This window comes from Esox lucius, chromosome 20 (assembly GCF_011004845.1).
Source record: "Esox lucius isolate fEsoLuc1 chromosome 20, fEsoLuc1.pri, whole genome shotgun sequence".
Taxonomy (NCBI): Eukaryota; Metazoa; Chordata; class Actinopteri; order Esociformes; family Esocidae; genus Esox; species Esox lucius.
The window spans coordinates 32,650,027-32,669,333 of NC_047588.1; the positions used below are offsets into that span (position 1 = coordinate 32,650,027).

The window sequence follows — 19,307 nt, forward strand, 5'->3', positions numbered from 1 at the left end:
AATAGTAGTAGTAGTAGTAGAAATAGAAACAGTAGGAGTAGTAGTAGTGGAAGTACTACTAGTTGTAGTAGTGTGAGTAGTACTACTAGTAGTAGTAGTAGTAGTAGAAATAGAATCAGTAGGAGTAGTAGTAGTAGAAGTACTAGTAGTTGTAGTAGTATGAGTAGTTCTAGTATTGTAACAATATTAGTAGTAGTAGTTGGAGAAGAAAAATAAGATAAATTACTTTTAGTCTTATATGCATGTCCAGTGGAATCCTGTCCTCTGCTTTATAACCCCTCCAAAAGACTGACAAGCACATTAAGAGGTTTAAGAGATTTGGTGGTTTTAGTTCACCTCCTGTAAGAGGCTTTCTAGTTATAATTAGAGCATTTGGAATAAAATGCCATTTGTGTGTATTGTTTATATATTTTAAGAAATGTATTGTTTCTGTATTGCTGGATAAAAACATTTATGTTAATGTCAATAATGCTCCATCTGATTGTTTGACCATCTCTTTAAGTAAATGTAATTTTACATGCCTGGCTAGGTTGTCTGAACTGCATGTGTGAAGCTGCTTCATCGATGAATCCTGCTATTGTCAGACCCCATAAAAAAAAAACTTGCAGATCATAGATCACATCATCACCAGTGACATCAGCTAAGAAAGCACTGCTCATAAGGACATCTGGTTTGGGTTGGTGATACTCTCTCTCTGCCCAATAGAAACCTGGTGACCTGTGGACAGTTTAATCAGACAATATAACCCATTTCTTTTCCCTTCTCCTCACTTAATCTATCATCCAAAGACAACAAACGGCCATCATCCATCTACCTTTTGGTGTAGTGGAAAGATTGTCTAACTCTTCTAGACGAGACCACCATCGATGCTGCTGGAGGGACAGTGTGCTAAGACTCCCAGCTGCTTGCTCAGTTCAATAATCACTCTGGGAAAACGGATGACCATTTGTCTTAGACAAAAACACAAGGAATGTGCAGTCATTTTACGTTGTGCCAGCCTTGTTCAGAAATATGTTCAAGTCACTTTGGATGACACTGTCTGCTAAACTGAACATGTTTTATTACACATCTTGATAATAACTTTGGGAAATCCATAAAAACATGTAAGAGATATAGCACTGTAGCTTGGCCCAATGTGAGCAACCTTATATGGGCCAGGTTCTGGCTGTTGAGTGGCCCAAAGAAGCAAGCCGAAAGGGAAGCGCGAGGTGTAAATAAAACAGAATTGAACTAAATGATGCCATTAATAATTCCCGGATACTTCCTGGACTGCAGGATCCACATCAGTGATCCATAGTGACGGTTGAAAGGTTTGATATGTCATTACTGGATGAGACCTCCACCCTCTCGTGTTTGTCTGAACCTAGTCACTGACACAACGAAAGTGGTCCAGTGTTACCTTGAACGGGGTTACCGTCATTGGCTATATCCTTTTAGCTCAGGTACTGTTAACAGTTGTGATGGAGGTCTGGGATTTGCCACTGAGCAGGGTTGAAATAACATCGCCAACCCTCTGCGGCTACTGAAACTTCCCTCATGGAAGTAATTTATCGCAGACGGTATTGTAAGCAGACTTGGTCTTGGTACCCTCCCACAAGCCACTACCCTGCTCTAATATCTGCTTCTGATTTATTTTAGTTCACTTCTCTCACATGCTTTTCATTCATAATACTGGCTCTAATGCTCAATCTTTATAAGAGGCTGAGGTCTGCGTCCCTTTTACTCTTTTTTCCTTTGAGTCATTTGGCTGGAACAATTAAGAGGGCTATGATTCATACTGTACCATTTGATCCACAGCAGACCAGCCACGCTAAGCTTTTATGAAATGTCCATGCTATTAAAACCACTTTTCTTGTTCCACAGAATGTTATCCTGGATTTATCAAATGAAACCACAGATACTGCATAGAATATTGCATAGTATAGAGGACCTGGAGTGGTTGTTTTTGTTGGTGAGTAGGCTAGACGTGCTGTAGAAACTGTCAAGCTAGAATCCTTCATTCAAAAAACTGAAACTGCTATCCCTTTTGCTTTTAGAGAAATCATCAGGAAGATATGTTACAACTCTCAAATTGATAGAGGTATATTTGTGTTATTATTGAATTAAGTTCTTTAAGTTCATTAATTATAAAACTGGTGGTTGGAATCCTGATGCTGAGTGGTTGATTGTTGTACAATATGTAAGCAATAAGGCACAAGAGGTGTGTTACATGGCCAATATATCACACCTAAGTGCTCTTCTTAGGCACAATACGTTGTGGTGTGCCTGGACAGAGCGATTAGCCGCGGTATATTGGCAATATATTACCAACCCCCGAGATGCCTTATTGCTCTCATAAACCAGTTACCATCTCAACAAGAGCAGTAAAAAGTGATGATGTCATACACGTGGTATACGTTTCATATAACATGGCTATCAGACAATCAGCGTTCAGGATTCAAATCATCCGGTTTATAAGGGACTATATACCACAGATATGACATCACATTACTTTTTACGGCTCTAATTGTTTGGGGATTTATTATTTATCGCCAACATAAGACGGCTATGCACTGTGGTATATTGGACATGTACCAGGCCCCCTGATTACTTATTGTTTAAATAATCAGTGGGTACTGGTTATAGACTTAGGTTATCTAAATCTCCCTAAAGACCAGGCAGAGTAGCTCACCAGAAATCATGAGACGTTTGCCACATAGGCCAAAGTTAAAGACCAGAGACATATCAAGATAAACAGGTGTTGTTATAGACGCTTACCCTTGTTACATATGAGCCATTTTAATGTATTTCAACATTTGTCCTGTGAGGAAAGAGGCGCTAATTGCACATAGAAATTTGTTCAAAAGTAGTGCGCTATTCAGGCAAGGAATATGGTGTGATATGAGACCATCTATATGTTCATCCTGCTTTTTGCTGCAGGGAAGTGGAGCCTGCCAAATCTCTGAGAACACCAGGCCTGAGACGTCCCTTCTCTTTATCTGTCTTCTCAAACTACAGTGCTTCCAGATGTCCTGGGCTCGTGGGCTTGACAGTGTCTAGCTAAATCAAACAATTACAGCTGGGGAGTCCAGCTCCAGTCCACTCCATTTCCTTAACGTATTTATTTGGTGAATATTTACGCACTTGTTTGACTTCACTGGACGTTAGGTAGCATAATGCAGGGCATTTCAAAATGGGGGGCCTGTCGCAAACCACCACCAAGTGTTCTGTGAAAACATTTGAAGAAAAAAAATAGCCTGTTCTTCAAAAAATTTAAAATTGGTTTTATCACAGGCGTACCTGCAGAACATGACCCGGGATATTATGTTCAACATTTCTGTCTCTTCTATACACCCCCCCCCCCCCACCAACAAACAGATTATTCAAAACAATATCTTAATTTAGGATCAGGTTGTGTGAAAATGTAGCCACTCTGGTGCACAAGCTATTTGCCCTCCACCACGGAATGAGCTAGAGATCTCTCTTTAATCACCAACCGACCTTCTTGACGTCCATGCGGGTTAAGGACAGATCTGGGACTCGCAAGATGCGCACACTGGGGGTGAGGTGGGTGGAGTTGGAGACGAAGGAGCGAAGAGGGGATGGAGATTCTGGAGGGAGCGATGAAGAGGGGAGCGGCTGTAGAGACGCCTCTCATCCCCTATCGTTAAGAGTTGAATGAGACGTCCATGTGTCGCTCCCTTTGAGCCGGCGGAGGGATAAAGACGGACGAGGCAGCAGCCAGAGGAGAAAGGCTCAGACGGGAGTGTGAAGCCCTGTTCTCAGGAGGATTCACTGACCCGGTAAATCTGATACCTCGACCTGTCGTGAACTGCTAAGCTGTTGGTTGCATGCTGAAGAGTCATGGTGAGCTGGTGATGTATGCAGGTATGTTGGTTTTTACAAATATGAGCTGTTTTCGTCGTCACATGGGGGAGAGTACAAAAAGAGTACATGAGGAGTGCTACTGATAAATCTTTCTCCTTGCGAACCCTGCAACACATGCTGATGGTGTTGAGCACTTTGCTAGTTCAGAAACTGAGCGATGCTGTGATCGGAGGCAAAATCACCTTCACACATCTGCAAGCATTTCGTACATTTACAAGCCCAGTAGAACAGGAGGCTCTTCACATTTTATGAGCTTCCAACCTGAAATAATTTTTTACATTTCTGACATAGAAATTCACACAACACTCGCAATCCTCCTCTACCTTGGACTCACAGCCTCTGGCCCTGTAGCCTCCTCTACCTTGGACTCAGATCCTCTGGCCCTGTAGCCTCCTCTACCTTGGACTCACAGCCTCTGGCCCTGTAGCCTCCTCTACCTTGGACTCAGATCCTCTGGCCCTGTAGCCTCCTCTACCTTGGACTCACAGCCTCTGGCCCTGTAGCCTCCTCTACCTTGGACTCAGATCCTCTGGCCCTGTAGCCTCCTCTACCTTGGACTCAGATCCTCTGGCCCTGTAGCCTCCTCTACCTTGGACTCAGATCCTGTGGCCCTGTAGCCTCCTCTACCTTGGACTCAGATCCTCTGGCCCTGTAGCCTCCTCTACCTTGGACTCAGATCCTGTGGCCCTGTAGCCTCCTCTACCTTGGACTCACAGCCTCTGGCCATGTAGCCTCCTCTACCTTGGACTCACAGCCTCTGGCCCTGTAGCCTCCTCTACCTTGGACTCACAGCCTCTGGCCATGTAGCCTCCTCTACCTTGGACTCACAGCCTCTGGCCCTGTAGCCTCCTCTACCTTGGACTCAGATCCTCTGGCCCTGTAGCCTCCTCTACCTTGGCCTGCTTTTGTTAGCTCCTCTACTTTTTGTTGAAATGCACACCTGAATATTTTGTTCTCATCTGTTTATAATTGATCCACCTTCTGTTGTTGTTAGTTTTTAATTTTGTTTTTCTTTTACTAGGTACAAGTGGGCACCCTTTTAAAACCCAGTCTCAAAATTCTTTAGAATCCCCTCTTGCACCCCACTTTTTATATTTGGTCATCAAAGTAGATTTTTTTTTTGTTCCCTTTGGTGAAAACCACATTGTGATTTTGTCATCTGGGTACATAATAGTTAACTCCTGCAGCCAGTAAAGACAGAGACTGCTGCTCTCTGTCCTCTTTCAACTGGGCCTGGATTTTATGACTGGAAACTCTCTCTGTGTGCTGTCATTCAATTGTTTTAATAAAAACAAATTATAACATTGAACTCTTGCTTGCTCTTCATCCCCTCTGAGAGTTAAAAAACAAGGGAGGGGGTGTCTGTATGCAGAACGGGAAAAATCTACAGCTTTTATTACCCTTCCTCCGCTAATGTTTTGGAAAATTGGGATCGCTGCAATAAACCCCATCTGGGTCATATTAAGCAAACCACCTGGATATTTCCCAATCATGAAATTAAACATGGGTATATTAGAAGAAGAGGGAAAAAATAAAATCTCAGTGCTCATTCTTCCAACTAGACATGTACTTTTTCAATAATGTTTCATCAGATTTCCTAAAGGAAAAATAGTATTAACCCACCACATGATATCACCCCACACGTCACTTCTTAGCATGTTGGCTTGTCTTTTTGACGAACAGTCAACATGCGGTTGTATATTTAGCCAGCATCTTCCTGAGTCAGTCAAGGATGTGGACTGCATCCCAAATACCACTACGTTCCCTGCATTTTACACAGTGGTCTGCATTTATGGTCCACAGTGTCTCAAGCGAGCTTGAGGTATTTCAGTATAATCTCTAAGAGTTCTGCTCTATTTCTAACGTTTCTAATTGAATAGGTGAATGGGAGCCAGGATGTAAATGCCAGGTGTTTTGATCCATGACCAATAATAGGGCCCCTATAATGGAGGTACAGAGCAAACAGTACTTGAACTAATGTGTAGACGTCTACTATCATTTCTATCTAGGGCTACCATGATAAAGGGCTGATCCCCAGGTTGTGACCTCACTCTAGAAAGGGGAGCCACATGAAAGCCAAGGAGATGCAAAGAATACACATTTCAATTATGCTTAAAATTTGTACAAGTTGTACATGCGTAACAAAGGGGAAACACTTACCTGATTATTCATTATAATCCCAGTGTTCATAAAACTGATAATTTCTGTTTTCAAATGTACTAGGCTATATTTATAGACATGAAATATCTTCAAGACTCAACTAATGGTTATCGGATAGACCCACAGCACCCAAATATGCACCACGAGAGACCAATAGAGATGATGTCATAGGAAACATTGGCATCGGTTTAAGACAAAAGCCACACATTCTGAAAACCGAAATGATCCCAACATCGCCAGCGGTGCCTATTACCCACGGCCCAGGTCCAGGTGTCACACTCCCCTCTCAGACATATTAGGCCTGTCTGTAAGCTGTCAAACACCGAGGCCAATGACTAATCATAGAGCACCGCAGTCCTGTGCCTCGTTTTGAGCCAAGGCGCCTTAGAGAAGCAGAGGCCATTTCTGCTCTGATGAATATACTCAGGACTTGGACGGCTGGTGTGCACACTGTTGAACCCCTGCCCTCTCCTTTCCTCTTCTGCAGCTACTGAATACAGCTCTCAAACTCCAAGGGGTTTGAGGAGGAGGGGTGCGGATGAAGGCGTGAGGATGAGGGGTGCGGATGAAGGTTTGAGGAGGAAGGGTTTGAATGAAGGCGTGAGGATGAGGGGTGCTGATGAAGGTTTGAGGAGGAAGGGTTTGAATGAAGGCGTGAGGATGAGGGGTGCGGATGAAGGTTTGAGGAGGAAGGGTTTGAATGAAGGCGTGAGGATGAGGGGTGCGGATGAAGGTTTGAGGAGGAAAGGTTTGAATGAAGGCGTGAGGATGAGGGGTGCGGATGAAGGTTTGAGGAGGAAGGGTTTGAATGAAGGCGTGAGGATGAGGGGTGCTGATGAAAAGAGGTGAGGAATGGGGGAAGAAGAAGAGGAGGAGAAGCTGGAGGAAGATGGGGAAATGGAAGGAGAATGAAGCAGGTTTCCTGGAGAAACCCAGCCAGTTCTCTGATATCTCTCAATGTGTCTTCATTAAATCCCCCACCTGGAAAATGGATTGGGGAGAAACCTCTTTCTTCCAAAGAGAACCGGCTACAGACAGGCATGTTCTCGTTCAAACTTCGTTCAAGAGAGGAAATGGCTGTCCATTCAAAAAACACACACAGACTGATTCCACGTTGGGCAGTGTTGTGTTTGAAGATAGGTTGTGTTAAGGACCAGAGGTTTATGTGTAATTCAATCCAGTGTAGGTAGGGGAGGAAAATAAATGGACCGAAAGCAACAGACATGAGCCCCCATACTAACGACGTTACACTAACCACAGAGAGCTAGGAGTTGAAGCCTAACCAAAGCCACAACATTTTAGAATAGGCAAGGATGGGATAAATGTCCATCATGTACAGGATGAGATTCATGAATGCATTAAGTGAACACATTAACATTGATGAGACAAATTATAATAATTGACTGCAAGATTAAACAAAGATTTTAAACTGGCCGCTCGGATAGCAACAACCTCAAACTAGCAGTCACGCTGCAAACAATGGGCATACTGTAGGCGACAAGATCTACACATTATCACATTAATCCAGTCAGCTTCATAGAATGTTCCCTAGAATATAGTCAAAATATAATTTATTTGAAATATTATAGCAAAAAAAAAATCCAGTCCAAAGAAAACAGCCAGAAACCAATTAGGCTGGCGGCTATTCAAGGTTGCACGGCCTGTCAAATTATCTCAACCACAGTTAAGCACGGTTGAAGTGTTTTCAATAAACCATGTAAATTAAAGCAGAGGAGAAGGGAAGGTTTTATAGCATTCCACAATGCTAACTGGGATGGTTTGGCCACTGCATTGCTTGGCTGTTACCTAGCTCTTCACCAGAATTGTTTGCTTGTTCACTAAATCTTACATATCAGTATTACACTCTTTACAGCAGAAGCTGAAAGTCAAACTCAGTCACCTTTCAGGAATAGATTTGCTTTTTACACAAATCATGGATTCTCTTGGAATTTTCTTAATTTTTTAACCCAATGAAAGACAAAATCTGTCATCTTTCATCCAGAAAGGTTGATTATATCATCTCAATTACTACATTTAATAGGGCAAAATGCAATTCATCAATGTTTATAATGTACACACGTTATTTTATAGCAGAATATACTTTAACTGGTTAAAATTATAACATTGCTTGTAGCAGGCAGGGCCCAGGCGCAGGGAGAACTGAAGACTTTTAATTAAAAACAACTAAGACATAAGAAATCTAAATCAAGACAAGAAAAGAACAACGTTACAAAAGGAACAGGATCCAAACAACGGCTGACAAGAGACAGTAAGGAAGGAGGAACTTAAATAGGGACGATGATGAGGAACACAGGTGAGGTCCATAACAAACAGGTGTCAGTGCTTCTAACGTGGAAGAGAGGGGACTGGACCACAGTAGAAAGGCAGGCCTGCCACAACAGCACGTGACAAAAATACAGAATTTCCCATTAGGAGTGAAGTTTATTTTAACCTGCAGCCACGAACGGCTTTAAAGGAATTACAGTACACTAATATCTCAAACCCCAATATTAATGGAATACATCATAAATAGCAAAAACTGACAGATTGACCGGATTGTGTGTGAGCAACGAAAACCTGATCTTGCATACTTCCAGTGGACATTGAGAAATGGATTGCTATCCATCATCTGACCACAACCACCAGGAAAAATGAAAAAAAACAACGTGGTGAAAATGGCGGGGGTCTTCCAGTGTTGCGAAACATTACCCTGGTACAGAGCAAATGTCCATTGATGTCTTTCCAGCTGAGTCTACCGAACAGTTGGACAGTGAGGTTGGATAAATGGCGCACACAGAAGAACAGATATATACAGACTTATGTGCAGGATAGTCAGGTCAAACTTTATTTGTCACACGCTTGGTTAACGCAGCTACAAGGTCTGGGAGGCTCATCGTCCCTCTTCCTGTCCACGTCCCCTCTGCCGGGAGCTGCTCTCCAAGGGTCATTTTATCCTTCCCCTCATGAGGCTTTCTGGAACACATCATCCATCTATGTTATAATAACAAAGTCTAGCTTTAGACTTAGACCAGTTATTTCCTCTGAGTATACAGTGTGCCATCGAATTAACACTTTCTGTAAAACACTGAGACAGGGTATTTTGGACAAGTTGTAAGTGGTCACTGCTTGGAGGCTCTGTTGCTTGTTGTCAAAGCTATTTTAACAAATTTCACATTGTTTGCTTCTTATAACTATGAGGGTCAGAGAAAATTCTCAACATACACTACATTGTTTTCCTATATCAACATTATTTTACAATTTATTTAGAAATGAATGGTTTTGGCCACTTTAAGATAACATATACATTTGATTTAGAATGATAGTGATATGTATTATTTAGCAATTTGAGTACCAAGATATTTTTTTTCCATCTAAATCTGGCAGCCTACATTGGATTTTCTAGTAGGATAATGCTCCTAAGCATTCCTCCAGATCCACAAAAAATAGCTCACTGACCACAGAATCAAGGTTTTGCAATGTCTATCCCAGTCATCTGACTTAAAGCCCATTGAAAACCTGGAGTGGTTCTGCATGGATGATACATGGTTTCACAGATTCATTTCAATGAGTTCTCGCAGCTCATCAAACATTCATGTTTGACAATAGGAGCGTGCAAAAACTCAGTTGCTATTGATTGGAATTTTATCTAAATTAAAACGAGATTCATCATATGTTAAGTATCAAATCAAGCTGAAACATGACAATGCAACATATTTACCTGTTATTTATGTAGGTCTGATAATTATGGAAGACACTTTATATTAAATAAATGGTCTCTAATGCTATTCTCTAACCAAACAGATTTGTGCATAGTAAGATGAAAGTTCAGTTCAAAATGTTTATTTATCATTTGCAATAACAAGTTATGGCAATGAAATGCTTGGCGTTCCTACTCCTGACAGTGCAGTTAAAAGTTTAAAAAGTAAAAGTAATTATAATATAAAAATAAGAAGATAACACAAACTATCAATAATAACACTATACAAAAAACACACATCAATAATAATAACTATACAACTGTACAACCATAGTGCAATGTAAAAGTGACAGGTGTGCATGATATGATTGGCAGATGAGCATGATATAAAGTGACAGGTGTGCATGGGACTATGGATGGAAGGGAAGAGGGGTTCCTGAATTGAGCAGCCTTACAGCCTGAGGAAAGAAGCTGTCCTGTAGCCTGTTAGTTTTGGACGGAATACCCCATCACCTTCTGCCTAACGGCAGCTTAGTAAACAGTCCGTGGCATGGGTGGCTGGGATCTGTAATTATGTTTTTGCTCCTCCTCCTACACCTCTCTGTGTAGAGATCCTGCAGGGATGGCAGGTCAGACCTTGTGATGCTCTCTGCTGTTTTAATCACCCTCTGAAGTGCTTTGCGGTCGTGGGTGGTGCAGCTGCCATACCAGGCGGTGACACAGCCGGACAGGATACTCTCAATAGTGCATCTGTAGAAGTTGGTGAGTATACTGGAATCCATGCCAAATCTCCTTAAACGGCAGAGGAAGAAGAGACGTTTCCTGGCCTCCTTCACCAAGATGTTAGAGTGATGAGACCAGGTCAAGTCATCGCTGATGTTGACACCAAGGAACCGGATGTTGGGAACTCTCTCTACTGCAGACCCATTGATGTGTATGGGGGCGTGGTCTCCCAACCACTGCTTCCTGTGATCAACAATGATCTCCTTCGTTTTGCTGGTATTGAGCTGGAGGTTGTTTTCCTGACACCACGAAGTCAGTGACCTTACCTCATCTTTATAGGCTGACTCGTCGTTTTCAGAGATCAGGCCTATGATGGTGGTGTCGTCAGCAAACCTAATAATGGTGTTGGAGACGTGGGTTGCAGATGTAGAATGTATTTTGTTGAGGTACATTTTTATTTTATTTTTTATTACTTTTCTGGACCCATTTGAAACCATGTTCCTATTAGCTATTATCAGTAATTGAAAGCCTTCATTAAAAAACATCAGAACTACGTTTAAATTCTTCCTTTGAAGCTTCTGTGAATCACAGAGAATAAAATGAATCTGTTCTTAAATATCCATTCATTATACTGTAACTGAGGTATTTTTATTTTGTAGTCCAGCAGCAATTTGATGATGACAGTCAACTTTGTAGGAAAACACATTTGGGAAGGCAGTCACAGGCTTTGCATGATGAATTCATAAAGTCAAAACAAAGAAAGATATTCTGAGCTAGACTCCCTTGCACTGTCACTTTTGTTTCTAGTTCACAAGGTCAGGGTTTTACAAATTATTTAGTGAAGATTGGAGTTTGCAGATGGAGTCAGAACACAGGCGCAGGGAGAACAAAGAACTTTAATAAAATAACTAAATGGCAAAAAAATATAAAAACAGATCGTACATCAGAGACCGTAAAATATATTGAGGATATGACATCCAGAAACAATGACCTACAAGAAACATGAGGGAAGAAGGAACTGAAATAGGGAAACGAAAATTAACAGGCGCTCCAACTCAGGAGAAAGGGGCATTTGGGTGCCCCTGCCCTGTCGTGGAAATATGTTTGTACGAAAACTTGTTATACTGGTAATTCACCACAACTTGCGTCCCATTAAAACTCGTATCAAACCAGTATGCAGTTTTTTTTTTTTTTTGACTGTGGTCCCAGCTCTCTTCAGGTCATTGACCAGGTCCTGCCGTGTAGTTCTGGGCTGATCCCTCACCTTCCTCAAGATCATTGTTGCCCCACGAAGTGAGATCTTACATGGAGCCCCAGACCGAGGGAGACTGACCGTCATCTTAAACTTCTTCCATTTTCTAATAATTGCGGCAACAGTTGTTGCCTTCTCACCAAGCAGGTCTACAATTTTATCCCTGATGTCCTTACACAGCTCTCTGGTCTTGGCCATTGTGGAGAGGTTGGAGTCTGTTTGATTGAGTGTGTGGACAGGTGTCTTTTATACAGGTAACAAGTTCAAACAGGTGCAGTAATACAGGTAATGAGTGGAGAACAGGAGGGCTTCTTAAAGAAAAACTAACAGGTCTGTGAGAGCCGGAATTCTTACCGGTTGGTAGGTGATCAAATACTTATGCAAATTAATTATTTAAAAATCATACAATGTGATTTTCTGGATTATTTTTTTAGATTCCGTCTCTTACAGTTGAAGTGTACCTATGATAAAAAATTACAGACCTCCATACCGTCACGGATGCTGACATTTGAACTGTGCGCTGATAAGAAGCCAGATGGTAAAAAACAATGACATTTCTCAGTTTCAACATTTGATATGTTGTCTTTGTATTATTTTACATTGAATATAGGGTGTACATTATTTGCAAATCATTGCATTCTGTTTTTATTTACATTTTACGCAGTGTCCCAACTTTTGGGAAATGGAACGGAAGTGACAATTCAGTAGAGAAAGTGCGGTCTTTGGTCTCATTATAGTAGTATTTTACTAGTGTGACACCATTGCAAGGGGGGAAACAAACCATCCTGAAGACAATGGCTCCCTTCATCAAACCTTTTGTTCACCCCTACAATAAATACTTTCTACATCAAAGAATGTTAGTAATCCGTCAAACACCATCCCTTCTTCAATTTAATACTGTGTTGGAATCCATCCTTTTCACAAAAAAAAATGGATGTTCAGTTTGGACTTGGTCTGCCTTTTCAGGTCATGTCTGAAAAATACAATTGAGAAACATTCAGTTTTTCTGTGTGTGTGTCTGTGTGTGTGTGTATTTGTGTATATATGTTTTATGCAATGTTAAATCAGTTTCAGAGAGGAGAACAAAAAAAAATATTTGTCTAGGGATTGTCCTTTACCTCACTCTGGTCTCCATAAACCCCAGAGTAGCTAGCCAGTTGGGAGTTTACTATACAGCCAGCATAGGTATTTGGCAGGTGCCATGTTCTAGGACAGTTAACGTGGAAGTGCAAGCTTCCTGTGCAGATTGTTTTTACAGGAACGCAGTTTTATAAGCCATCAGAGTCAGTACATGGAGGGCTGGTCAAAGTAAGCTGGACAGTGTGATACTGAAGGATATCTATTGTTGTCTATCCCAAAGTGAAGCCACCTTGAAGTGTCATTTAGAATTAAATGAATTAAATAAAATTCACTGTAGTCTGAATATAAGTACATTGTAACAATTTTTATGATTTAGTTACCAGTTGTGCCACAAACGATTATGGTAACCTGCTAAGCTAAACCCCAGACTTTTTTTCAGGGAGCTACCACATAGAGTATCTTTCATTCTTAGGTAAGGTAACTCAACAGTTGAGGGTCACAAGCTCATCTCCGTTACACTCCTTCATCTTTACAACTAACATTAGCCTATATTAACTTTTTCCTTTTTTAAATTTTGCAAGAGACGGTGATAATACTATAGCATTAGATGATCATGTGATCAGCTGCTCGTCATTCCCAATCACAGGTTGAGCACAGCGACGCAGTTGATGTTGAAGCTGAGCCTGAAGGCCACAGAACGTGTTATCAACAACTGCCTGAGTGCAAACGGCGGTGCTAGATGTGTTGGGGCAGACACCGCCTGTCAACCTCCAACACATGGGAGAGATCACTATAAAACACAGTTGGATGAGGGAACAGTTTTATGTCTGGAAAAACGCTGCTGAGGCAAAAAAAAAAGTAATAGTGGCATGTCCTGTCAACATATTTATATCCTGTTGCTGAATAGCTGCCATATTATCTTTTATGCATATGCACCAAATGTTGTTCATATAGACCAAGCTGACAGTGGATTGAGTGGGTGAAGTTGAAATGTACTCATGTTTTGCATCTTTCGTGGAATAGTCGTGTAGTCAAAGCGACTGTATTTTCTGCCCTTGCAACTGGGAATTTGGGTGTATACAGTCCTTTATTGAATCATCTTAAAATACTTCAGTGAAACCAGGCATTTTAAACAGACATTTATTTCACTCCGATTGAATCGATCTGAGATGTTAGCGGATCATCATGTTTCCCCTTCACACACAACTGAACTGTACAGCCAGGAGACAGAGGAGCAGAGGGCAACAGCTGCTGTCAGAATCCCATTTATTTCATGATCTTTTTTGGTTTAAAATCAGTGATAAATCTCCCCAGGCATACTGACATCTCTGTCATGATTACTAGTGTAGGAAGGGGCTCTCTGCGGGCTGGTAGAGTCGGTGGAGCTTGAGGGAGATGACACGCGAGTGAGAGGCAGGGAGTTTTACAGGCCCTGCTGGGGAGAGCTCAGCCAACTCTACCTGGAGGAAGGCTCTGGCACCGACGATGTCCTGGCTGGGGTCCCTGGAAGCTGACCAAGGACTGGAAAACAGAGAAGACAACGTGGAGAACACTCAGGATGATTTAACAATGTCCCTCTGAGTGGTATAAGACTTCTGAAAACAGTGGTTTGTTGGGGAACATGTGGTGTCTCCCGGTGAGTAATACCTTTTGCCTGTTCTAGTTAGGTCTTATAAAGTGGTCTTATATGTCACAGAAATAGTGACGTAAAGTATTTACTGAGGTAAATTCTTCAGATTCACCACATCAATTTTCTTTCATTCCATCTTCGCAAAACAGGAAATACTTCTAGACCAGCTAGAGAACATGTGTGGATTTCGCAACAGGAGAGTGATATTTTCCACAAAAAAATGAAGTGTTTTGAGCACAAATTTAGGCAGGTATAAATCAACTGCAGTTTTTTTGTTTCTTTCCATTACCAGAACAAATTGTCCCTTTAGGGCTCACCATCTGAATGTAAGAAGCTGCACTGACCTCAATGTTTTCATTGGGACTGTTTTATGGATCGTGGTGTGCTTTCTTGTAACCTACCTGCTGGGTTCCTCTCAGTGCTCACATACTCTCTGGTTTCTGTGAGGATTGAAAGCAATTATTGTCCAAATTGGATTATAAATATAATGTCAATATTTAAAATGAAAATGATGCTATGGCCGGTCGGGTTGTAAAGCCATGGTGTGGAATCAGACTCACCGCCACGGCTGACATCATCAGTAAGGAGATCAATCGATTCACCACTGACATTCTCCAGACTGTCCAAGTCCTGCTGTCTTCCGGACGTTTCCAACACGTCATTCACTACACTCCTGTGACTGTTCTTACATAGGGCCTGACCCGTGGCTGTGCCTGTCACCACCTGGATTTGGAAATCACTACTATCAGGACTGGTGGTGTTTTTCATTTCCCCTCTACTGCCTCTAGTCCCCAACTGTTGTGACACACAGGCCACACCCTGACATCCCAGTAGCGGCGTTTCCTCACTGTGGGGATCAGTGAGCTCTCTGCTGTTCCCCTCTCTTCCCCCTCTGGCCCTCTGAATCCCGTTACTCAGCTCTTCACTCTGATTAGTTGACTTCTGTCCAGTGGTTGTCTGCATGTTGTCCACATGGTCTGGGTCTACAGTCATCCATGAGGAATGTTGTGTGTATTTCCCCAGATCACTTGGAAGAGGACTGTCAGTCCCTTTGCTGCCTGTAGTGACTGTATTGGAGATCAAGGCCCAGTTAGAAATGTCATCATTTGTAAATTGAGTTATTGTACTAAGCACTGTTGCTTTGAAACCTGTTTTATTCCACTCATGTCCAGTGTTTGACAAACCTTGACCCTCAGCAGAGGGACTGACTGTTGTTACATCCACAACCACATCTGCCTTTTCTCCACTTTTGCTACCTAAAAACAGTTCCAGTTGATGAGGGTTATTGTAGCACTGTGGTCACAGTAGATGCTAATGGGATAAACTGGAAACTGGGGTGGCATTCTTACCAGCAGAATTTTTGTTCTGTGCAAACTTCCTCATTTCTGTTTGGATTAAGAAAGAGCGTTTGTCTCTGTAAATCAATTATCTAGTCATCATTTCTTACATTATCTTCATGTAAAACATGAGCCATACCAGTTCGCGTAATCTTTCCCTTTGATATCTGATAGTCATCATCATCTGGAGAGAGAAAGAGGGAAGGAGGGAGAGAGGAATTGGTTTAACTGTAACAATCTCCAACCCAACAATATTACATACAATTTCCCACCTACAGTCATTGGTTATTTTTGCTATACCCTTGCTTTCTGATGAGTCCATTTCAAGTGGTTCTGCATCTGTTTGAAATGGAATAAAACAAATGTGGAAATGCCCTATATAATATTATTATGTAAGCGTATTCCACATACCTGTATCATCGGAGTTGCCGTTCTCTTTTGATTGGGCATCGGAGTCTAAACTATCTGGTAAATGATCGATCACCGATCAATGACACAACAGATAGATAATCAACAACACATCAATAACACCAGCTATTGACTACTGATAACTTCAGTGCTATTTTCATACCCACACTAACCTGTTAAATCAGCAAAGTTTGAGGACTGTGTAACGTCTGAGATTTCTGGAAGACAAATGATTGAGAAGTAATTACGTTGGCCTAAGTAATCTTACAGAATTTATATTTGATAAATACATTTGATTGAGTGATCACAATGTTCAGTGTTTTCAAAACCTACCAGCAGAGTTTTCAGTTGGTCTTGAATCACTTGGGCGGGCTGTGGAACATGTTCATAAATTACATCAATATGGCAATTACTGATTCTAAACATAAATATTTCCTTTAAAATGTATTGGTTTATTTCACCTGGGTTTGTATCTGGTTTACCAAAAGTATTCTCAGGACCTGCTGGGTAATCCAAATGAGAGGAGATACAAACACTTCTGAACCCCAAAACGATCCAAATAAATGAGGCACCTTACCAACATGTAATTATTTTAAATACAGAATGACAGAAACCAATATAAAATGCCAATCACAGACCATTGATTTCTCTTGAAGAGGTGCTTTCTTCAAAGGGAACAGCATTAAGGGCACCTGTAACAAAGCCTGAAAATAAGATATCTTAACAATGTCTCCTTGGTAACATCTGATGATGTCTTGAAAATATTATTTCTAAATCAAGACAGTGGTTTGGTTTAACATAATTAAAGACATTCATGCAGAAAGGTTAGGATGAAGACAACCACCTCACCATTCAAAAAGTTTATCACATCCTGACTTCTGTCTGAAAATAAATTACGGTGGTATTAATAATATGAAACACCACAAGCTGAACAATAAACTGCAATATACCTTGTCAGTTCATCACAGCAAGATTTTTTTTTTTTTTAAATGAAACAGAAAATGCTCAATAAGATGTGCTTTTGATGTCTTCTAACTGTAAATTATACTTAGGCCTACCTTCGATTGGTACTGTGACCACCACAGCCACCAGAGCCAGAACTGACAGAAAACACAGCAAGCTAAAAGGCGAAAGACAGAGGATTGTACTTTGTAGAAGTGTTTTTTGGGATTGGGATTTCTCAATATCAGTTCAATTCAGTTCAATTTTGAGATTAAACATTACAATTTAAGTATTGTAAATCATGATAAGTAAACAAAAACTGTTTTAATCGAATAATTCCAACCTAGCTGATGAAATCGGGTTTTTTTGTCTACAAAAAATGTTTTATACTCGCTTTATACATCCCTTCCACCCAAAACCACCCTGGACTAGCTAATATTGTTCGTTAAGGGAAGAGGAGAGAAGTGTTGTTTAAATTCAGTCTTCTTAACGTTAGAGCAAGGATTTCACACAGAGCCCCTTTTAGGTAGGTGTAGACTCCATGGAAACACTCATACAATAAAAAATGTATTTGTAGAAAATAAACATGTTTTTTGCCGAGCCCTAACGCGATGTAATTAACCTTAACTCTGTCAGTCCACAGAACCTTCCAAATCAACGAAACGGATGAAAAACAATATAATGTTAAGTTAGAAATCTAAAATAGTTTAAGATACTGAGAAGTTAAAAGCACGTCTGTGGTTAGAAATAAATTATTGAATTGCTATAGTGCGACCATATAAATTATAGATGTTTTATTTGTACAATACATACAAATGTCCTTCACATAATGAGACCATCTATCATATTGATTATAAACTAGATAGTTCCAGTCCTGAATGCTGATTGCCTGATGATAGCCGTGATATTTAAGACTGTGATATGACAACACTCAAAACATTTTACTGTACTAATTCTGTTGGCAAACAGAGTATTTTTTTTATAAATACACGCTTTGGTGGTTGTGGTATTTAGCACAGCTAAGTCTGTATCTCTAGGCACTTTGGATCCAGGCACTCTGGAAAAGCACTTTCTAACAACTGCTGATGTAAAAAGGGCTTTATGAAATACATTTGACAGACTTTGCAACATGTAGTGCATAAGAATTACACCAAGCTTTCATATACTGGACATATACAGCACCCTTTAATGCCTTATTTCTTAAATGTAATGCAGCACATTCAGAAGGCAAGTCAAGTTGGCACAAAATAACAAATATGACATTTTCCCGAAATTCAGAACTTTTATACAGAATATGTCAATCCAACAGGCTATAGGATTAAAAAGAAAGTGACTTACAGCTTCATTGTGGGTCGAAGTCTTCACACAAGCCTGATACCTCTTGAACCGGAGGTTTTATAGCCAACTGTCCTTGTTGCTGAAAGGCTGGCATCAGCAAGACAATACACACAGGCTCGGTTATGGGTCAGAGAAGACAGAGTGTTAGGTGTCTGTGCAGAAAACAATGCATGACTGTGGGAGTGTTTCAACTAAGTTCAATGGGCTAATGGCAGTATGAGCGACAAACAACTGACTATTGAGTAAAATCCTCCCAGTGTGATTGTTCGTTGATGAGATGTGAACCAAACTCAGTCCTTCTCTGTCTATTCTTTGTTGATTATAGGTGGCTGGTTCCTGTGGTCATTGATGCATGCAAATCATGCCTTTGGCATTTTCTTGTCATTGTCACTGTAATTAAGAAGTCGCCCTATACAATGAGTGGATTGAGGATGGATTAGTAGACCACACTCAAAAATTACAACATCAGCATATAAAACCCCCGGGAAAAGGTCTGTGTCCCCTTTCTGATTTTCTCAATTTCCTTGTCACAACATTTTGAGATAAAAAAAAAACCTATAAAGGAAATGTAAATGAACAAATAGCACAAAAGTTGTCTACCATTTGTTTAGTGTGTTTGGTTTAAACCAAACATAGCAGAACACATTACTCAGCTCCATAGTCTTGTGATTCATTCCAGACCAGTCCAGAACTCCAAGATATTGTCTGTGTCTGTGTATGGTTAAGTCTGATATTGTCTGTATGTCTGTATAAGGTTAGGTGTGATATTATCTGTATGTCTGTGTATGGTTAGGTCTGATATTGTCTGTATGTTTGTGTATGGTTAGGTCTGATATTGTCTATACGTCTGTGTATGGTTACTAGGTCTGATAT

General features: G+C 40.9%; 1 protein-coding gene across 1 annotated transcript; it reads right to left on the reverse strand.

Annotated features, from left to right (window-relative positions):
* Window positions 1-13,943: 13,943 nt before the first annotated feature.
* LOC109614791 (dentin sialophosphoprotein) lies at window positions 13,944-18,584 on the reverse strand. The gene is made up of 14 exons (XM_034289136.1): window positions 18,435-18,584; window positions 17,213-17,274; window positions 17,004-17,036; window positions 16,793-16,858; window positions 16,616-16,657; window positions 16,488-16,526; window positions 16,328-16,372; window positions 16,158-16,211; window positions 15,886-15,930; window positions 15,759-15,794; window positions 15,594-15,665; window positions 14,970-15,476; window positions 14,811-14,849; window positions 13,944-14,300 (listed from the first exon to the last, which is right to left on the reverse strand). The coding sequence occupies exons 1-14, from the start codon at window positions 18,440-18,442 to the stop codon at window positions 14,236-14,238; spliced, it is 1,113 nt and encodes a 370-aa protein (XP_034145027.1). The 5' UTR covers window positions 18,443-18,584; the 3' UTR covers window positions 13,944-14,235.
* Window positions 18,585-19,307: the final 723 nt, after the last annotated feature.